General features: G+C 43.3%; 1 protein-coding gene across 1 annotated transcript in view; it reads right to left on the reverse strand.

Annotated features, from left to right (window-relative positions):
• Positions 1 to 22607, reverse strand: part of MATCAP2 (microtubule associated tyrosine carboxypeptidase 2) — a 34228-nt gene that overhangs the window by 9093 nt on the left and 2528 nt on the right. Inside the window, exons 2-5 of the mRNA XM_056118403.1 lie at positions 15669 to 16357; positions 1690 to 1833; positions 820 to 952; positions 80 to 385 (exon numbers count right to left, since the gene is read on the reverse strand). Coding sequence (XP_055974378.1) covers positions 80 to 385; positions 820 to 952; positions 1690 to 1833; positions 15669 to 16357 — 1272 coding nt within the window. The remainder of the gene's footprint in view (positions 1 to 79; positions 386 to 819; positions 953 to 1689; positions 1834 to 15668; positions 16358 to 22607) is intronic.

Below are 22607 nucleotides of genomic sequence, written 5' to 3' on the forward strand. Positions count from 1 at the left end.
TGACCGGCAGATTAAAATACAGGCAGAATCAACATACACTACCCCCATCCCAGAAAACCTCAAGCTGAGGGGCACCTACCTGGCTGGGAAGTATCAGTCAATCCCCTCTTGGCACGTACGCAATAGTCCCACCTGGTGTTGGGGTCCTTGACAAACTTGCCGATGTCTCTGAAGAGCTCACAGAAGGACATCTGACTGGCCTGGTAGACAGTGTAGTAGAGGAGTGCAGCCCGCCACAGGAAGGGGTCTTTCCTGAACAGGACGCTGTGGATACTGGCCAGGCCTTCCTCCGTGGGGTTGTTGGGCTTGAGCTCATGTTTTTTACGGCCAGTCCAACTGTTCCATGGCTGCTGGAGGTTGTTAATGCCTCGAAAATAATGTGTGCCTACAGAAAAGAAAAGAACCATGAGAAGTAATGGCAATCATTCTTGTTTTAACATCTCCAAAAGGGACTCCTTCAGGTTCCAAATCAATTTGAGGTGAGCAGGCAAAGCAAAAACAAGGCCAGGTATAACTTTCATCACTGATTTTTTTTTTCTCAAGGGAAGTCATAGACTTGATATTTGAAAAGGTGAGATAATTTTAATTCTCTGTTGAAAATGGAAGAACTAAAACCCAAAGAATTCAATGACTTTTTCAAGCTTAATATCACTAAACAGTGCCTGAAAAACTTGAAATGAGACGTTGATAGCTTCCGTTCAGATAAAACCTAGCCATTTGATGATGTTTTCCCAATTGCAACAGAAAACCCCAGCAGAAGACCATATCTGCAGCTGATGTCTGGCCTTGTAAGACAGGGAGGGAAGAGGATATCCCTACCTATCTCATGTCTCAGCATTCCTTCCAGCCAGTGCTCACGTGCAGTGGACACATTGATGGACAGCGTTGGACACCCGTTCACCACTGTCATGGAAGCTCGGGAGAGCAGGTCCTCAGTAAGATGAACTACAATCTCCAAAGCAGAGGAAAGACACAAATAAAGAGCAGGCTGTGAAGATGGGGGGAATCACAAGGAACAACACACCCATAAACCATCACCTTTTCTTAAGTTCACAACCATTTCAAAACCTTCTAGAAACCAAGATGACAAAATGGAGAAACAATCACTTTTAATTCTTTCTTCCAACTCTGACTTTTTTGGGACTCAGGAATCTTTTACTGGATTGTAAGTAATGTGCTTGTACCTCTGTTGTCCTCTCAAGTACAGATGAAATGATGCAAAAGAGGCCCAGGAGTCAGAGTCTGATTCATTGCCAAGTCAAAGGTTACTGACCTGTGAGCTTGAAGCCTGGCTCCCTACTAAAGAGAAACCAGACGGTCATCTCTTCAGGAAGAATCTTCAGGAGCAATTCCCAAGGGCAAGGGACATAGCTCAGTGGTACAGCAGCTGCCTTATGTGTGTCAGACCTTGGGTTTGATACCTAGCACACCACACTCACGCACGCATGTGCGCGTGCGCACACACACACACACACACACACACTCACAAAACCACAGATCCTTCAATATATACTGGCAGAGTAGAAAGAAAAGAAAAATACTAAAACTGAACCCAACAGCTCAATGCAATAGCAATGTAACTTTCCAATACTTAATGAGCACCCTACGTCACTGACGAGTCAAACAGGGCAGGGAGGACAGAACATGCAAACGACTGTGTGGTGCCAACTGAGTGTTGCCTGGTCATACCTCGCCCATGCAGCCTTCTTTCACCATGTACTTTCTAACATGGCTCCAGATTCGGGTTTTAGATAACAGGCTACCACCAGTAGCCTGCTCAAATTTTTCATAACTTCCGTATTTCTGTAAAGTCAGTTCCATAATATTGATGGACTGTAAAAGAAACAGAAAATGAAAGTAAGTTATCTCCCATTACTTTAAGACGAGTAACAAGCAACCACAATCTTACTTATCATAGCCTGTTCTGTGCTTACTGATTTCCAAATTAAATGGCAATGCAAGTTTCAGATCTTCCCATCTTCAATGGCTTTCACACACAAATCCTTCTCTCTGATGGGAAGAGGGGCTCCAATGTGGCCTATGCTGTCAGCCTGGGACAGCTGAGAAGCTGACTTGGAGGCTCCTGGGCTCTCTAAAATCACGTGAAAGTTTGGCAGGAGAGCAGAGTGAGAACTATGCCTCCCAACTAGCCATCATTCTGATAATCCTATAATATGATGCTTCCCTGGAATGTTCTTCAGCAGAAAACAATCAAAACACTGAAAATACTCTTATGTTCATTGAAGGTAGGGTTCTATGTCTTGAATATTTTATCTAAACAACAATTAGAAAGATTTTAAGAAATGGTGAGGCCAAAGCAAATATACAGCAGGTAGGGTGCTTGCCTTGCACACGGCCAACCTGGATTCAACCTCTGCCACTCCACATGCTCTGCCATATTCAATAAATCAAAGTTTGAAAAGGAGATGAAAAATGGTAACAAATCAAAGATCTTCACTATCACAGGGAAGTCATAAGAAAGCAAATGTGAGAAGAAAATGTTTTTCAAATTTTTTTTGAGAAAGAAGCTAAAAATTAAGCTGTGTTATGAACTTCTGTAGAAATGGCTGGCTAGATCCCTCTTCAACAGTGTGGGGCCACTCAGCCACAAACAGGCCCACTGCACAGGTCACTGACTGCAGCCTTCAGGCAGGAAGACACCCAGTGAGGGGACTAGTACCAACCATCTACGTCAGAGCATCCAAGAGAACCACCTAAGGGCTCACTTCAATCTCTTCTGTACACCTATTACATTGAATACACGCAGTAGGAGAAAATAACGCAGACTGTTAAATAACATAAGAAAATTAGATATATAAACAGAATTCCAATAACCTAAGTCTGAACATGTGACAAAAAAAGAATAAAATTATTCATGGTGATTCTTTATAGATAACAAATTATTGAGTTTTACTGTTACCCAATCTTGTTTTTTTTACCCATATTAAGCCTGAGGGGGGGTTCACACCTGGAGATAAGCGGGGGTTATTCCTGGCTGTGTGCTCAGGGATCACTCTTTCAGGCAGTGCTTGGGGGACCATATGGGTTGCTGAGGATCAAACCCATGTTGACCTTCCCCACTGTACTATCTCTGAGTTCCCTATACTAAACTTTTATAATTGGAGAAATGCATGTTCAAGTGCTTTCTACTTTGGAATCCAGGCCCTTCCAGTCACCATCTTCCACTCCCAGCCTGCCACAGACATTTCTCTCCAGTGCATCTAGACTTAGAAGAAACAGGACTTTCGTGAATGTGTGATAATCTTTAGGGAAAAAAAGAAAGCAACTATGAAAGGAATACTATTCACATTCCTGCAATGTAATCATGGAGCAAGCTTCCACATTCCTCCTCTATGTTGGGATCTACTTCTATTAATCCAGATACATTCATTCTGCTCCCTTCCAACTCTAAGCAGATAAGACACCAAGTAAATGAGATATTACATAGGTCGAGGAATGTGCTTCATCTGCTTTAAACCTCTTGGGACCCAACCCTTGACTGAGCGCTACACAGCCCTCTATGGCCAATGCCTCGGTCCCTGAATCTGCAGAATTTTGACTTGGACTTGGTGCCTTTCCTCTGCCTTCCTTTCTCATGACATGCTCAGTTCTGTCACAGCAGGAAATGATACAAGAGCATCTATTCGAGTTCCAAAGACGTAGGATCAGCTGGGTAATACTTTTTGCTAAAAATTGGGTTGGAAAGCACTGTAGCACTATCCTCCCATTGTTCATTGATTTGATCGAGCAGACACCAGTAACATCTCCATTGTGAGACTTGTTGTTACTGTTTTTGGCCTATCGAATACGCCACAGGGAGCTTGCTGGGCTCTGCCGTGCAAGCGGGATACTCTTGGTAGCTTGCCAGCCTCTCCAAGAGGGACAAAAATCGAACCTGGGTCGGCCCTGTGCAAGGCAAATGCACTAGCCGCTGTGCTATTGCTCCAGTTGGAGGAGGCTACCAAAATTTTATTTACTTTGGGGGTAAAAAGAAAATCATGTTATCTTATCCTTGGTTAAATTATGACTCAATACATTATCTCTGCTCAAATTCATCCATCCTTGAATCCTTCCTCTTCAGAAAAGCCTAATTACTTCCTCTCCCTTTCACTCCGCCACTTCTGTTATGATCGGGCCACATGTGTCAGGCTATGGTTGGGGCTGTGTGCTAGTTGGAGCTGCCATCTGACTGGGGTTTGCACCGTGGTCTCTGGTGCCAAGAAGATCTGAACTGTGTGCTTGCAGAGGTGCTTCTGGCTGAGTGTTAGCTCAGTGCTTGTACACGCCTGTCTGTGCCCCAGAGATCACACACACTGCAGCAGCTCAAGGGGTCACTAGCAAGGCAGCTCCCATTCTGCCAGAGTTATCCCTAGGCCCAAGATGAACAGTGAAATTCTTTTCAACAGATAGTACAGGGAAATTAAATAACACATTTAAAACTATGTAGCTGAATCCCATATGAAAGAACATAGCTGAAACTCCAATTTCATATTAGAAATAAGCTAAAAACAGATCAAACTACAGTAAAAAAAATTCTAAGAAAGCAGCACCAGCATAAACTTGAACTAGATGATTTAAAAAAAAAATAACAACAAAATAGAACTTTCAGTCTTAAGTGTACAAACAATAGAACACTGTACTTCACCCCAAATAAAACCCTCTGTGGGAACCAGGGAGATAGTATAGTGATTGAGGACATCTGCCTTGCCTGTAGTTGACCTGGCTTGACCCTGACATACATATGGTCCCCTCAGCCCTGCCAGGAGTTATCCCTAAGCATAGAGCCAGGAGTGAGCCCTTAGGTGAGCTCTTTCCCAAGGAAAACTAAAGAAAGCCCTTGTGGTCAGGTCAGGGTAAATGCTCTGATGGGGGAGAGAGTGTCTGGGATATGCGAGGAGCATTCAAGCCCTGGACATGCAGAGTTGTTAAGCCTGAGCACCCTTCTCCCCAAACATACACAGCACTCTTGCAGTGTCCAATTATGGGGACACCAGGAAAATGGTGAAAAGATGGCCCACAGAATGTGAAAGATAATTTGCAAATTCCCTATAAGACTAGATATATAAATAATTTCTAGTTATTTCTATAAACTAGATATATAAATATATATAGATATAAATATATAGATATAAATAGATATATAAATAGATGTATAATTTCTCTAAGTAAATAACCTAAGACAAATAAGATATTAAAAAAACAGGCATGGAACAGAGAGATACACTTTTGCTTTTCTTGTTGTTTATTTCTGGGCTATACGCAGTGATGCTCAGGACTTACTCCTGGCTCTGCACTCAGGAATTGCTCCTGGCAGTGTTTAGGGAACAATATGGGATTCCAGGGATCAAACCTGGGCCAAAGAGATGATAGCACAAGGGGTTAGGATGCTTGTCTTACATGTGATCAGTTCTGATTCCATCCTGGGCTTTGTATCTGGTCTCCCAGTACTGCCAGGTGTGATCCCTGAACACAGAGCCGGGGAAAGCCCTGAGAAAAGATGGTATAACCACCAAAACAAAGAAAAAAGACAAAAAGCAAAGGAACTGAATAGAGAGTTTGCCAAAGAAAATATGTAAATGAACAATAAGTACTTAAAAAATGCTCAACATCATTACTCAACAGAGAAATACAAATCAAACCCACAATGATGTATCATTTCAAAGCTAATAAAACAGCTACAAAAACAAAAGTGGCCAAGGATGTGGAGAAATAGAAATCCTCATCAACAGCTAGCTGGAATGTAAAGTTGTGAGGGGGATTCAGAGGGTGTTTTCATGTGACCAATTACTCTATGACTCTATAAGGGGTATCAATGAAAACATAAAAATCTGTACAACATATTTGTTCCTAAAAGCATTATTCACGTAGAGAAAATATAGAAACAAGTCAAATTTCTATCAATTGATAAATGAATAAAATATAACATAATGCATGGATTATTAATCAGTAATAAAAATTACTGCTATCCTACCACACAGATCAATCATGGAAACAGTTTCACAGTTTCACAGGACCACAAGTCATTGGACCCCATTACAGGAAATGTCCTGAATAAGCAAATTCAGTGAGAAAGTAAACTGGAGGGTGCCTAGGGTTGGAAAATGACAAATGATAAAATTGTTGCTGATAATTATAGGGTTTTAGTTTCTAGGGTGATAAAACATTCTGGAATGTAATAGTGATTATAGTTACAGAATATTAGATACACTGAAAATCACCAACCTGTACCCTGTAGACTGGTGAACTCTGAGGAATGGGAACTCTATCTTTAGCAGAAAAAGGAGTAGGAACTAGAGCTATAGTACAGCAGGTACTTGCCTTGCATACGGTTGGTCTACATGGGTTTGATCCCCAGTACTTCATATGGTCCCCTGAGCCCCACCAAGAGTAAATCCTGACCACAGAGCTAGGAGTAAGCCCCGAGCACTGCCAGGTGTGACTCAAAAACCAAAAAGAAAAAGAAAAGAAAAAGCAATAGTAGAAGGAATCCAAAAGCCCCTGTAACAGTGCAATCAATCCCAAATCTCCCCAGTCTGCTTTGGGTTTACTTACAGACTATGTTTACTACTTAGTGGTTCGGAAATATGATCATCAGTCACAAGCCACTTCAAAAGTCATGGGCTCAAAACAGTCTCCCTTCTCACTTGGTGACAAATGACACAATGGGGACACCTGTGTGATAGGAGTTGGCTGATGCTGTGGAAAGACCAGCAGTCAGCAGATCTGGTTTGAGTCTGTGCCCTGCTACTTCCTATGCCATCGATGGATGTCATTTTATCTTCCTCAGTGGAGATACAAATCTTTGCCCTGCTTACCTCAGAAGGTTGTTTTGAGGACAAAATTAAAGAGGTGGGGGTGGGGGCATGGAGGAAGAGAGCAAGTGCGCAAAGGGGAAGTGGGATGGGGAAAAGAGAAAGAGGTTGTAAATGTATTTTCTGTAGCTGATTTCCCATTACAATTACAAGAAATTTCTAAGTACTGCTGGGTTTTTATTTTCTAATTTAAGGTAACTAGCTTAACCTCCATCCAATCCCAACCCTCTCCCTTCAAAAACTATTCTTTTAAAAAAATCATTTAAAAATTCTTTAAAAATATTTGTTTTGTCTTGAAATTTTATTATATGGAACTCTGCCTAGTTCCCAAATAATGAATAACATTTAGAAGATCATACCATTTCATTAAGTCAGTGTTTTCCAACCTGTTTCTTGTGAAAAAAAAATAGTTAATGTAATTTTTTTAAGGTTCCAATTGGTGTCAAAAATATTCAATGGTGAACATTATATGACTGAAATTCAACATAAACAACTTTGTAACTGTGTCTCATGGTGATTCAATAAAAAAATATAAAAAAATTATAAACCAAGGCTCCAAGGGGCCAGAGATACAGCATAGTGGGAAGGCCATTTTCCTTTCATGCAGCTGATCCAGGTTTGATTCCCAGCTTTCCATATGGTCCCCTGAGCACTGCCAGGAGTGATCGCTGAATGCAGAGTCAATAGTAAGACCTGAGCACCACTGGCTGTGGCCCAACAACCAAAAAAAAATGTTCCATGGCCAAACGAGCTTGGGAAACATTAGACGAAACAAAATTAGATTCTTCCAAGTCTTTAATGATGATACCATGTGATGAATCGTGGGGACCGATATTTTGTGTTTTCCAACTTCTATCATCCTGTTTCTCATACAGTGTAACTCAGAACTTAAAAAGGCTTCCTTCAGTTGTGTGATGTACACACACAAAGACTTGAGATTCTCTGAATAAAATGCAAAATTTCAAATTCTGAGTGCATGTGTCAGTGGTGGCTATTGCTTCTTATAAACAAACTGGGTAAGGAATTATATTATAGCCACACATAGACACGGGAGCAGCAGTCACACTCAGATACCTCTGTTGGTAGCAAAGGTGGGCAAGATGCTGGCTCTAGACTGTAGCACTGTAGCACTGTCCTCCCGTTGTTCATCGATTTGCTCGAGCGGGCCCAGTAACGCCTCCATTGTGAGACTTGTTGTTACTGTGTTTGGCATTATCGAATACTTTACGGGTAGCTTGCCAGGCTTTGCCATGCGGGTGAGATACTCTTGTTAGCTTGCCGGGCTCTAGACTATAGAAACAAATTCCAAAGGAGAGAAATGGAGACGAGAGCAGAAACAGGAGGTCTGGAAGTAACACAGGGCCAAGGGCCAAGACCTTTGGGCCCCTCTGTTGTGGAGAGATGCAGTATCTGTGTACATCTGAACCCAACACTCCTCTAAGCCTGGGACCAAAACTACAACAATGACAAACATGTCTATCAAGGAGTCAGATGGGAGGGAACCTGGAGACACTGGGAGGGGTGGGGGCACAAGGTTGTGAAAATTGAGGTGGGAACATTGTGTTTCTGAAAACCTCTTTAACTACATAAATCACAGTGTCTAAATAAAGCACTCTGGGGCCAGAGATAGTATAGTATAGGGGTTAAGAGGTTAGGATCTCAGGCACCGCAGAGGTCCCCACAGCCAGAGGACATTCCTGAGCACTAGAGGGTGTGGCTCCCAAACCAAAATCAGAAGTCATATTCCTCATGTATAGGGCAGGATCTGGGGAGTAAGGAAACTGTACAAATGAAAGAATACAGTAGAGAAAAGGCAGAGGTAGCTGGTTGAGGGTAAGATATTCAGGCATGGCTTGGTACTACACATGTTTCTCTTATAGCATTCTGGAGAAAAGGCAGCCAGCTAGCCTCATGCTGTAGGTAAGCCACCTGAAGGATCCAGACCCCAGAGGTGTCAATCACAACAACACGTGTCACTCGTCAAGGCCACTCACTCTCCCGAGGACTGCACAGCCCGCAGTCACGACAAAGCACTTCCCTCACCAAGGCCATACACTCTCCCAAGAGCAAAGAAACTCCTCCTGCATCTCCTCCCTAATACACAAAACTACTTTGCAAGTTTTTAAAACTAACAACTTTAGGATGATCTAAAAGGTCTGAAATTTACTTTACACAAAATTTTATCACCCAGGGAGGCTTTCTTTCTTTGCCCTTTATTGGCTGGACAGATAAATGCTATAGATTTGAGATCTATAAAGATAAACTATTACCTTTAAGACGAGCTAGTAGTTTCTACTATCGGTGAAGACATTTTATTTCCAAAAAAAAATTTCATCAAAGAAAGAGATAAATGCTCATTTTGCTATAAATACAGTGTATTAATCTATGATGTGTGTATTTTAACCATTTATTGCATTTATACTATAAGCTCTAAAAGCAATAAAAGCAAGGCCCATGCTCTGAGGACTGCATTGGAGTTTTGTGTTATGCTAATCACAGCATCTAACAAAGAAATGAAGCAATCTGGCAAATCACAAGCGGCAGGCCTACAACCTAAATGTGGCCAACAGGCATATTTACACTGGCCTGAAAACCTCTGCTTGTCTAATTGATTTAGCTGTCAATATTTGCGAATTACAAGGCTTCATATAAAATCCAAGTCTTCTACACTCTCTTGTCAACTCGCTGCAATCATTTGTGATCCCTGCCCAGATAGAAGTATGAGGCTATGACCCCTGAGACACTCTAGTTTACTAACTAGGAAGGCGAAAATCAGATTTCTTAACATAACAAAGCTAGTCCATCAAGGTATTTACTTTGACTTTCTGAATCCTATAATTAAAAATGCAGTGCTAGGTCACAGAACACTATGGTGTGTGTGTGTGACTATTATGTTAGAGTTCTTTCCCTTTCCCTATTTGATTGTATATTTTCCCAGGGGCCGCAGGGCCGGGCCATGCTTGGGACTCCCCGGGGTTTCATCCAGCAGTACTGCAGAGCTATAGTGGGCACTGTTCAGGTGGGCCCCTGCAAGGCATGCACTTAACCCGTTTTACCTGTCTGGACCCTTTTCCCCATGTTTTGGTTTGGTTTGGGGCCATACCTGGAGGTACTCAGGGCTTACTCCTGGTTCCATGCTCAGGGATCACTTCTGGTGGTACTCAGGGGGACAACATGGAGGGGACACAGACTGACCCTGGATGGGTGGTCTGCAAGGCACCTTACCCACTGCACCATCTCTCTGGCCCATCTTTTTCCCCATTTTAAATACCTCTGAGATTTGTTATTAGAAAAATAATAATTAAAAGAAAACCGTTAGCTATCCTTGACAATATGGGGCCACTAACTGCATGGGGGGAGGCAGTGGAGGATGGTTTGGGCCTCTTCTGGAAGGGCTGGGGACTGCTGCTGACTCTGTTCAGGGGTCCTCCCAGCAGTACTTGGGGGCTCTTGCAGGAACTGAACCAGGGTGCACCATAGGCAAGACCTGAGTATCACACATTCCACCCAGCCCTACACTCTCTCTCCACCCCAACTGCCATTAATACTAAATAATAAAGAAAAGTTTAGGGTAAACAGCAGTTTTTTCAGCCAAGCTGAAATGTCAAGCAATGTATTAATGTCAAGCAATATTCTAATTGTTGGGCTGGAGCGATAGCACAGCGGGTAGGGCGTTCGCCTTACAAGCGGCCAACATGGCCGACCCGAGTTCAATTCCTCCGCCCCTCTCGGAGAGCCCGGCAAGCTACCGAGAGTATTCGATATGCCAGACACAGTAACAACAAAAGTCTCCAATGGAGACGTTACTGGGCCCGCTCGAGCAAATCGACGATCAACGGGAGGGCCTTTTACCTTTTATTCTAATTGTTAAAGGATGATCCTGATGGAAATGAATTTTTTTTCTTTTTGGATCACACCCAGTGGTGCTCAGGGGTTACTCCTGGCTCTGCACTCAGGAATTACTCCTGGCAGTGCTCGAGGGACCCTATGGGATGCGGGAATTGAACCCGGGTCGGCCGCGTGCAAGGCAAACGCCCTGCCCGCTGCGCTATGGCTCCAGCCCGGGAATGAATATTTTTGAGAAAGTATGAGGCTATGACCCCTCAATATTTTTGAGAAAGTATGAGGCTATGGTGTTTATGAGGCTATAAACACCAAACATGTTTTAAAAGTTAACAAGGGAGCCCAGATAACAGCTCAGTGGGAAGCACGTGCCAGTGTGGGGTCCAGGCTCGGTCCCTGCTCTCAGTCACAGTGCTCCTGGGGAGCCTGCAGCTCTACTGTGTGCAGCCCAGCAGCATAGGCACACAGGGGGACACCCAGCACCACACCGGGGAGAGGCTGGGCAATGCAGCAAGGCCAAGGCAACTGGACCAAATGAGAAAATCAGGTGAAAAAATAAAGCAGTAGCAACTGTGTCAGAGATACAGCTCTGCAGTAGGGAGTTTCATCTCCCACACAACCTGGTCCCTGGGGCAGTCCCAGGAGCACCCCTAGGCCCTGTGCTGGGCCTAGTCCCTAAACTCTGTGGGTGTGGCCCCAAACCAAAAATAAACAAAATACAACAACACATTCCGGCTGCTCTCCCTCCCTCCCTCCCTCCCTCCCTCCCTCCCTCCCTCCCTCCCTTCCTTTCCTTTCTCCTTCCTTCATTCTCTTTTATCTTGAGGCACTGTTACTCACAAAGTTGCTCAGAATACATTTGTATTCAGTCACACAATATTCTAACACCAATCCCATTGTCAGTGTCCACTTCCTACACCAATGTCCCCAGTTTCCCTCTCACCAACCTCCCTTCCAATCTTGCACTTTAAACCCCACATAAACTATAATAATTTTATATAAGAAATTGAGAGTTTCACTGTTAATATCTTATTAAGACAAAAAATGTGTTTTGTACAAAATTCCAGCTTTGCACTCTGGGTGAGGACCTTGCTTATAATACATTTCCTGATGATCTCGATTTCCTTATCAGAGCTATCTCAACTATGCTTTCCCCAGGAAGCTACAGCTTTGGAGATTGCTGTAAAAATTACTATTGTAAATGTGTAAATCCCAGAGGATTAGCTGCTCATGCAAACAGCCTTGTTTTGTTGCTAAGGTCTGCTGCTGAGCTGCAGATTCTCAGATGCAGGAGGAGGATGACAGAGCTCTGGGAAAGAGCTCTTTGTTTATTCTCAAAGTATCCGTTTTACTGGACGATAAGCACTTCACATCTTTCTAAAGTTACATTATAAAGTAAAATCTAAACTTGACACTTGAATTTAAGATAACACAATCTTGCTCCCACCCTGATTTCCCTGTGTGAACATTCCCTTCACAGCTCTACTCTGCAAGTAAGAAAGACGGTCGCAGCAGTGGTACAGTGGGCAGGGCCCTTGCCTGGCATGTGGCCACTGGAGTTTTGATTACTCAACACCCATCCCATTTGGTCCCCTGAGCACCACCAGGAATGACCCCTGAGTGCAGAGGCAAGAGTAAGCCCTGAGCACCTCTGGCTTTGGTTCTGGTGTGGCCCCCAAACCAAAACTAATAAATAAAAAGTCCAGTAGAGCTTGTGCTTAGAGAAATCTCACTTGCTTGGAAAAACAATTTCACTTAGTGGTCAAAAGGAACCCCACATCCTTCCTCGGCATCCACAAAGCAGGATATACTATGCTCTTTCCCGCAAACCCAAGCCAAGCCACAGATTCTCAGGTCCAATTTCAATGGTGCCCATGTGCTGGGCTGTGCCGCGCGGGGATGATTCCAGACCTCACGCATGCTGAGGAACTCCCCGGCCACACTAGGAAGATGAGGTGAACTCGGCCATCCCTCAGCCAGGGATGGAACGACTGTAGCCAAAGCACTGCTTTGACTCGTCTGTTGCTGAGAAGTTTAGTGTGGTTGTGTGGCCTGAGAAGGCTTGGGTCATGCGCTAACAACAGACTACCTGTCCCAGAAGGGGCCAGATCAGAAACCCAAGACGCTGTCAGTGGGGCTTGACAAGAGGGGCCTGCGGAGCTCACTACCCTGACCCTTCACTGCATACTCCTGAGTCCCGCCCTGAGCCGCCGCTGTCTCTGAGTCCCAGCCCAGAAACACTACTGTCTCTGAGTCCTGGCCTCCAGGGAGCTGCTGCTGTCTGATCTGGCCATGGCTCAAGGCTGAACAGGCATTTTCTGTGGAGGTCTGTGCTGACTAAGGTGGTTACACAGCAGACTTGACTTGGGTTGAGCATAAGTCAGCTAGCAAGGATCCCTGGCACTCTTCATTAGTCTAAGGGAGCACAAGTGTCGATGTTCTCTCTCAGTGCTTCCCCACAGCAGGCATTATTGCTCCCTAGGGGTGCTGGAACAATGGGGGTTGGGGAGGCAACAGTATATTCGAGTACAGGCAGGGGTACCCGATGTTTGTTTGCTCAGAGAAGAGTGATTTTCCCCCCTTTTCTGAAAAGGGGGCAGAAGGCCAAATAAGCCAGGGAACCCTGCTCTAGAGCCCGGTCTCTTAACCTGTGAGCCACCAGACAATGTGGGAAGGTCACCAAAAACATCTTGAAGTTTGTTTTAAAATATTAACAGTTCATCTCCTATCCATCTGTACCTGGGTCCATGGAAGAACCTCTGTTGGAACAGGGCTACCAGTGGGGAAAGTTTGAACAGTGAGAGCAGGGTCCCAGTGCCACCTGCCTCTGTCCAGCTGCCACGGGGAACAAGAGAGCACTCAGTCTGACCTGAGGGTAGAAGATCTCATTCTCATTTGGGGCAGATCCAAACTGAAGAAGATTTATAAATAGATCTATTATCACTCTCAGCACTAATGGGTCAAAGGTCACACAGTACTTGATAATTATCATAAAGTTCAAATGAGTCAAAGTCTGTTCAATTTTAATTCCCACCCCCCCCCCCTTTCCATCACAAAATGGCAGCTGGAGCAATAGTACAGCCATTAGGGTGCTTGCCTTGCACAGGACAACCCAGGTTTAATCCCTGGCATGCCATATGGTCCAGAGTCCCACTCATCTCTGAATGCAAAGCAAGGAGTAAGACCTGAGCACTACAGGATATGGTCCCCAAATAAAAAATCACCAAATAATTACAAAAATGGGGAAAACACAGGTGGAAGAGATAATACGGGGAACCTTATGGTCCCCTGGATCCTGCTGGATGCTGTGCCGGAGATCACTGAGCACGACTGGGTGGCCCAGGTAATACTCAGCACCATGGGGCCTGAGCAATGCCCAGCCTGAATTCTTGGGCCCAGCACTGATCCACAGGCCTGGAAGGCCAAGAATTGTCAGGAGGGGTCCCTGGGCATCCAAGCACTACCTGGGAGACCCTTCTACCCTCTGAAAATAGACCCCGACCAAAACAGGGCTAAAACAATAGGTGACATTTTTATCAGTGATCAGCAAAATCTCAACCCATTTAAATAAAAAAGCCATCCCAAAACATGGAAGCAAGCTATCACAAAGTAACCACTGGGCTAAAATAACATAACATGAGACTAAGACACAAGGACAGCAGACACAAGGGCCAGGAATATTGCTCCATAGTTGGAAGCCTGCCTCATGAGCTGGTGAAGAAGGCAGCTGGGGTAGAGAAGGGACCATTAAGTCAATGATGGTTGGAGGGATCACTTGGGATGGGAGATGTGTGCTGAAAGTAGACAAAGGACCAAACATGATGGCCTCTCAGTATCTGAATTGCAAACCACGAAGCCCAAAAGTAGAGAGAGAATAAGAAGGAAAGTGCCTGCCATAGAGGCAGGGGATGGGATGGGGTGGGGTTGGCGGGAGAGATACTGGGGGCATAGGTGGTAGGAAATGTACACTGGTAGAGGGATGGGTGTTCGCTCATTGCATGACAGAAACTCAAATCATGAAAGCTTTATAACTGTATCTCACAGTGATTCAATTTTAAAAAAATGAAAGCAGTTTTCTCCCTAACAATAAAGAATAGAAAGTAAGACAAATAAAAATTAGCTTTGAAAGATTGGTCAGGTTCCATGTTCCTTGTGCTAAACAACAAATCACCTTCTGGCACAAATCCAAAGAATTGTATTTTGCAAAAAAAAAAAATGTACATCTGAGCCAAGCACCACAGGCAAATGGGGCATGCAGTTATACATAGCCCAAAAATTTTCAATCATGACAAAAATTAAGTCGAACCTGACTCCTTGTACAAACCCAGATGAAGCAGTCTGCTGCGAACAGTCAGAACACTGTGCCCCAGCCTGCAAGTATAGAGCAACCTCATCAAACACTTGTGGAAAAGGTGTGTGCAAAGTGTCCAAATAGAGTTATTTGGAAATTGCTGCTCAGAACACTTTTTATCACAATTCATTCAGCTTGAAGGGAAAAATCTGAGTATTGTCTTCTGTCAAGGAGCGCTTAAATTCTTGACATGAACTAATGGTTTTTAGTAATGCTTGAAAAAAGATTCATGGACAACAATCAAGCCTTGGCCCCCAAACTACCTAGAGCAGGAGCCGAAGTGGGCTGGAACTCCAGACGGGCCTCAGGGCTCCACCTCAGCAGCAAGGCTCAGCCACAGAGAGAACACAGGCACAGTGCCTAATGCAGGTGCTGACCACCAGGTACATGATGTGAGACATGAGCAGGTTTGAACCTGACTCTCGAGCACTGCTAATAAAGATGCTTCTGGCCGCAATGTGTGCATCGCAGGGTATGGATTTTAACTGCTCCCAAGCGATCTGCAGAGAGGTTATGGCACTTACCTGGAGAGTTCTTGTCACTCTGGAGATTTGTCTGTCCTAGGTGGGAGATACTGGGACATTCTCATGTCTTGTTTTGCGTATGATATAGAAAATAATTGTTTTAATTGCATAGAAATAACACAACTAAAGCGACCTTACCTGCTTAAGAAATCGGTCAGAAGCTTGGCTGTGCTTGGCTAGCACACTTGGCAGGGAAGGATTAGCATATTCAAACTGAGGGTTGTAGGCATAGTCAGACTTGAAGAACCTCAATTTTTCTTTCTCCAGGTTGGAAGGCTTTATTGCAGTAAGTATACAAAATCTCTTCCCAGAAAAGTCTTCTTTTTCAAAACTTCTAGCTAGCTGAGGCTGTGGTTTTGGCTTCAGAAAGGTGGAGAAATGGAGCTGCCTGGCCTTGGTTTTGGGTTTAGGTGGTAGTACTATGCTGTTTCCTGTAACAGAGATATCATGCGTGAACTTCACAAGACTTGACACTGAACCAGTGACAAAAACAGCAGGCTGCCTTTCCAGGCAGTACCAGGTGCCACTGCTCAGCAGAGGCAGTGGGTCTTTCATCCTGCACAGATCTTTACTACAACAAGAGCTAGATTTGCTGGGTTTTCTACATCTTTTGGAGTAGTTGGAGGAAGACTGTTTTTGTGAATGGTGCTTTTTCTCCTCTTTGCTCTGTAGTAGGACATTGTAACTACTGGTTCCAGTTGTGAAAATGTCCTTAAGTATTCCAGGAGATAAATGTGAATTGTTTCTTTTGCTGTCAATGACCAATGAGTCTTCGGCACTTAGAACAGACTTCTTAGCAAATTCTTGCTCAGGCCAGTGAAGCTTTTCTGTGTTAATAAACAAAATCAAAACAAAAGAAAGAACAAACACCAGATGAAGCAAATTACTAATTATATGACACTTAGCCATGTCTAGGGGTACTGGGTTGTTCCTAGACAACTGTAAGGTATACTACCAGTGTGTTCCACAAAGAGGTTGCAGATTATGTTAAACTTAACTTTCAATACATAGCATTTTCCCCTATAACAAAACTATGTTACTAAGTATTGTTGAGGCATAGAAACTGCCAAATAACAATTTTAAAGCCCAGAAGTCATGGGTGTGGAGTAAAGAAATACCATGCAAATAATTCAAATATGGGAGTTACTTAAAAAAAAAACCCTTCTTTTGTTACATTTTCTATGCCAACTATAAAATTAAATTCTGATGTCTAAAAGGTAACGAGGTTTGAACATACAGGACTGTATGAAATGTACACTCACTCCAGTCAAGGTAAGAAGTAGAAGCTAGATTGCACAAGGTCAATGCTGACAGTGGATTGACTGCACAGAGAAGTCATTCAGGAAATGAAGACTTAACCAGCAGAAAATAAACAGGACAAACAAAACATTTCTCACATGCTGATGGGTCACAGAGGTTTGGAATTAAGTATCAACAATGGATGGTCAAACTGATAAGTTGGGAATATCCAAGTAACCCAGCACAATGGGCTTCCCTGAAATGACCCCACAGCTGAAATAGACACCTGAGGAAAAGGGAGAAGCCCTGAGATCAGCACACGGGTGTCACCAGTCTAGAAAAGTAAGGACTTAGCAGGGCCAGAAAGGTTAAAGAGAGGTCAGCAGGTTCTTTTTTCATCTGGTCTCCATTCTAAAAGGGGAAAGTTACAGCAAACTAAAACCTGTGAATAAAACTATTCTGGAAAATTCTTGGTTTGTGCTTATTACATGCACATTATGTTTCTTTCCTTTTTTTTTTTTTAAATAAAAAGACTATCTAATGTAAAAACGTCTTCTTTGGTCCCAATACTCAGTGGTTCTAGGACCAAAGAGCCCTGTGCTCTTTCATTTTAACATTAAGTACAGAAACTTTTAAATTTGTCATTTTGTCCTATCATAAACAACCTACACATTTCGGGATATTAAAAAAAATAACAATTTTAAAACATTGCAAAAACACTCATGGAAGAGAAGGCAGGTGAGAGGGAGAGGGGCGATGGTTTGTGCAGGACAGACTTCCTCTACCCAGGAGCTCCAGCATTTCAGCTCCCTGGCTAATTATCCCGGAGAGGCCTGGCATTCATCTGTTTAAGCTCCATCTGGGATGAGTGGGCTGGAGCGATAGCACAGCGGTAGGGCATTTGCTTTGCACGCAGCCAACATGGCCGGACCAGAGTTCGATTCCTCCGCCCCTCTCGAAGAGCCTGGCAAGCTACCGAGAGTATCTCGCCAGCACAGCAGAGCCTGGCAAGCTCCCCGTGAAGTATTCGATATGCCAAACACAGTAACAACAAAGTCTCCAATGGAGACGTTACTGGGCCCACTCGAGCAAATCGATGAACAATGGGAGGGCCTTTACTTTACTTACTGGGATGAGTAAGACCTGGGCATGCCAACAGTATCGTTCATAAATGCCAGTGCTGCTGACTGCTGAGATTCTATGACGCTCACGAAAGTGGGGCAGGTGGTCTTCCACACAAGAGAGGGACAAGTTAGCTTCTCAGAGTCATGCCCAAATTCTTTGTTACTTACATTAAAAAGCATTAAAAACCCGAAAATGGCTTGCTCTTCAAGCCCATGTTCTCCCTCAAACGTGTATCTTGCTTGCTTTGCTCCACTTTGGAAAAGCCTGTTCTCTATTGAACATGTATTTCCCATCTTTTTCTCTCCTCACATCATTCTAAGCAAGTTTCACCAAAACAACAACACCTCACCCCCCCGAAAACTCTTTCAGTCATTTTAAATATCTGCTTAAGAAAATACTATTTTAAAACATGTATAAAAACATAATAAAAGTGTGGTAAGATTTCCTCAAAAAGCATCCTAGTTCTCCTAATTTATTTTTCTTAAAAAGTTAAACCCTTGGGGGCTGGAGCAATAGCACAGCGGGTAGGGCATTTGCCTTGCACGTGGCCGACCCAGGTTCGACTCCCAGCATCCCATATGGTCCCCTGAGCACCACTAGGAGTGATTCTAGAGTTCAGAGCCAGGAGTAACTCCTGTGCATTGCTGGGTGACCCCCTCAAAAAAAAAGTTAAAACATTTTGTTCATTAAATTTTTTTTTTAAATTTTGAGTCGTACCTGGCAGTCACTCAAGGTTTACTGCTGGCTCTGTTGCTCAGGAAACTTTTCCAGTGGTTCTCAGGGGACCATCCGTGGTGCTAGGGAGCAAACTGGGGTCAGCCTTCTGTGCCACAGCCCTGTACCCCTAAAACTTTTTAAAGCACAAATATGCTTTTTGTGGAAGTAACTTATCTTTTTGGAGAAAAAGAATGTTTCAAAAATAATATTTCAGGGGGCTGGAGCGATAGTAGAGACGGTAGGGCGTTTTCATGGTCAACCCAGGTTCGATTCCCAGCATCCCATATGGTCCCCTGAGCACCGCCAGGAGTAATTCCTGATTGCAGAGCCAGGAGTAAGCCCTGTGCATTGCTGGGTGTGACCCAAAAAGCCAAAAAAAGAAATAATAAATTGTAGGATAACATTGGTTGGTGGTTTCTCCTCTGCCACAAGGAGTTTAGGTTTACTGAGTAATACCCATCACAAAGGTCCCGAAGCACCTCCATCCTTTGTATTTATTGTAACATAGCTCTAAACATTTTAGGATAACATTGGTATGTCCTGTTTCCTTTGCCACAGGAAGCTTAGGTTTATCACAGTGCTCCTGAGGCACTTCCATTCCTCTGTGTTTATCTGTAAACTCTTTCCTGTTCTCTTCCCCAACCGGTCTATTACCTTTCCCCCCTAATGAGACTCTGTTAACATATAAGGTCAGATTCCTCAGAAATCTATGATTTTATATTTGTGAATGAAATGTTGCTTTTCTCCTTCTCTTTATGTCCTTTGCATAATTACTTCAGAGCAATGTCCTTTTTGTATAGACTCAGGAAGACAGTTAATGCTATGCTTTTATAACTAGAAGTTAATTGACTCCGAATAATTTTCACTCCTGGGCATCTGCTTTCTTAACTTAAGCCTCAGTTGCCCTTTTTAGTTCCTAGCACCCCAAAAGTAGGGTCCCAATGAGGGATTAGATGGACCCAGGGCAAGCTGTGAGCCACCCTGGCATTGAAATGGGCCAGGCCAAAGCGCCACAATACTTAACTATAAATTAAGAGAATGATCATAGACAAATTCTGTCATGATACAAAAGTAACAACTGAATTAGGACCCTGCTAGAGTTAGAAAAGACTAATCTGGCCTGAGCAGAGTCTGAGATCTATAGCAAGATGGCCCCAGGAAAGTCATCTATAAGCTTAACGTATCTCTTACTGTGTCCATACAAAATGACTAATATTATGAATGTTTATATGTTTGTTGGACTAACGAGAGGAGAAACACACTCATATTTTGCCCTTAGGCTAGTCGTCTTGCTAGATGAGAATCTGTCCTAGAAGAAGCTTCCCCCTAGGAAAGGAGCTTACATCTGTTGATTGTATGACAACACCTTATGTGTAATTGTTACACATAACCCCTCATGCTTTGGAATTTAACGAAGGTTGTAAGAGTGGGCTGGGGGCAGGCAGAAGCAGGAAGGAGAAGTATGAAGGAGCAAGATCCAAGAGGAGGATGAGGGGGATCGGGGAAGGGGAAGATTAGGGGGAGAACCAGGAGAATTCAGAAGGAAAATCAGGAGAGAATGGAGAGAATGGAGAGGACATTGGAATAAACTGCAATTGAGACCAACCAGTCTGGCCCTCATTTCCTCCTTCATCCACCCATTGCCATCGACCTTCCGGGGTGGGGGAAGCAGCGCAAAACCACCTAACAAAGGTGGCAAGAGAGAGAGAGAGAGCCGCCGATGGCTTTTGTATTTATTTTTTGAATACACAATAAATACAAATTTTTTAAAGTAATAATATCTTAGTTCTAAAGATACAGGTCAATAGGCTGAGGGCACGCTCTGCATGAGGGAAGTCTGGCGTCAATCTCCAACATCCCAAAATTCACTAAAGCACCACCAGGAGCAAGCCCAAAGCACAGGGAACATACCCTGACCACTACTGGATGTAGCCCCAAACAGTATTTTCTGACATGGAAATAGTCTCTGTGAGGGGGTTAGGGGGTGGAGGGCACCCTGAGACAATGGTGGAGGGAGGCAGACACTCTGGCAGAGGGTGTGGTTTTGGAACACTACATGCATAACCCACCACAGTTAACAGTAAACCATGGCACTTCTAAAAGAGAAAATAATAATAAACTTTCCTTACAAGACAAGTTCAATTTAGTCACTATATAATGTTACATCTTAGTCAATAGAATTCTATTTCACTATAGCCTTACTCCCCAAAAAAACAAAGAAAACAATAAAACCTTTCACCCCAACTCAGTTACCCTTACTGAAGGGGAAAGAAGGGAAATACTAGTACATAATCATTGATACTCAGCATATTGACAGTAGGAGAATGTACTAAAATTACCAACACAATGAAAGCTCATTTTATGTCCAGAACAGGAGAAAAAGATCCCAGATGCCTGGCTCTCTTTCCTAGTTCTCTCAATGACCTCTCTGTAATGTCAGCTCCATCACTAACCCCTCAGTTCTTCAGTTCCATTAGAAAGAAAGGAGGAGAGAACACTGTTCACTGAATTCTCAGTGCCTCAGAACCAGGAGTGTGTAAGGTGACTATATGAAATGAAGATTAAATCACAAGAAACAGGGTCTGATGGAAAATACTATTCAACAAATCTGAACCCATAAAATTGTGATTTCATATTGATTCCTAATATTTAAGAAGTCTGAGAACCTCAGATCGTTTTATACTACAAAATGATGGTTGCTTTGGTGTTGGTGCAGATGTGGCGAGAAAGGGACCCTCCTTCACTGCTGGTGGGAATGCTGACTGGTTCAGCCCTTTTGGAAAACAGTATGGTCAATTCTCAAAAAATTAGAAATTGAGCTCCCATTTGACCCAGCTATACCACTCCTGGGAATATACCCCAGAGAGGCAAAAAAAGTATAGCCGTAGTGACATCTGCACTTGTTTGTTCACTGCAGCACTGTTTACAATAGCCAGAATCTGGAAAAAACCTGAGTGCCCTAGAACAGATGACTGGTTAAGGAAACTTTGGTACATCTACACAATGGAATACTACGTAACTGTCAGAAAGGATGAAGTCATGAAATTTACATACAAGTGGTACTACATGGAAAGTATCATGCTAAGGGAAATGAGTCAGAAAGAGAGGGATAGATATAGATAGATTGCATTCATCTGGGGAACATAAAGTAACAAAATAGGAGACTAACACCCAAGAATGGCCGAGATTAGTACTAGGAATTTTGCTCCATGGTTTGGAGGCCAGCCACACATGCTAGGGGAAAAGGCAGCTCAGATAGAAAAGGGAGCACCAAACAAAGGGTGTTGGGAGGATCCTCCCAGGATGGGAGATGCATGCTGCTATAGATTGAACATGATTGCCACTCAATGCAAACCACAGCACCCAAAAGGAGAGAGAGAACAAAGGGGAATGCCCTGCCACAGAGGCAGGGTGGAATGGGCAGGGATGGGGGGTGGGACGGATACTGGGATCAGTGGTGGTGGAAAATGGGCACTGGTGGAGGGATTGGTACTCAATCATTGTATAACTGAAACCCAAGTACAAAAATTTGTAAGTCTACAACTGTATCTCATGGTGTTTCACTAAAAAAATTTTTTTAAATTGATGGTTGCTTAATAATAAACAGAAGGAAGAATAAATAAAATAATACTAAAAGAAGATAAATACTTCAAATTAGATAAGCACGGTCAAGTAATTAATTATTTACAATTAAAATAATATATCAGCCAAGAACCAACTTTGTTCTGCTATCCTTTATCTGTAAAATTGTATTCGAATTCAACATAATTTAAAGTATTGATATGGGGATTTAAAAAGTTTATGTAGGAGCTGCTGGGGGACATGGAGGGGAAAAACAAAACAAATAAAACAAAATGTATGTTAAGTGCTGAAACAGAAGTGGCTTGTAGTCAGCAGCCCCTGTTAACTATTGTTATATATCATTACTATTGTTTTTGTTAACTACCATCACTATTATAGTCAAGATTACATACAGCTCCTACAGACTCCATTCAA

This window comes from Sorex fumeus, unplaced genomic scaffold (assembly GCF_029834395.1).
Source record: "Sorex fumeus unplaced genomic scaffold, SorFum_2.1 ptg000037l, whole genome shotgun sequence".
Lineage (NCBI taxonomy): Eukaryota > Metazoa > Chordata > Mammalia > Eulipotyphla > Soricidae > Sorex > Sorex fumeus.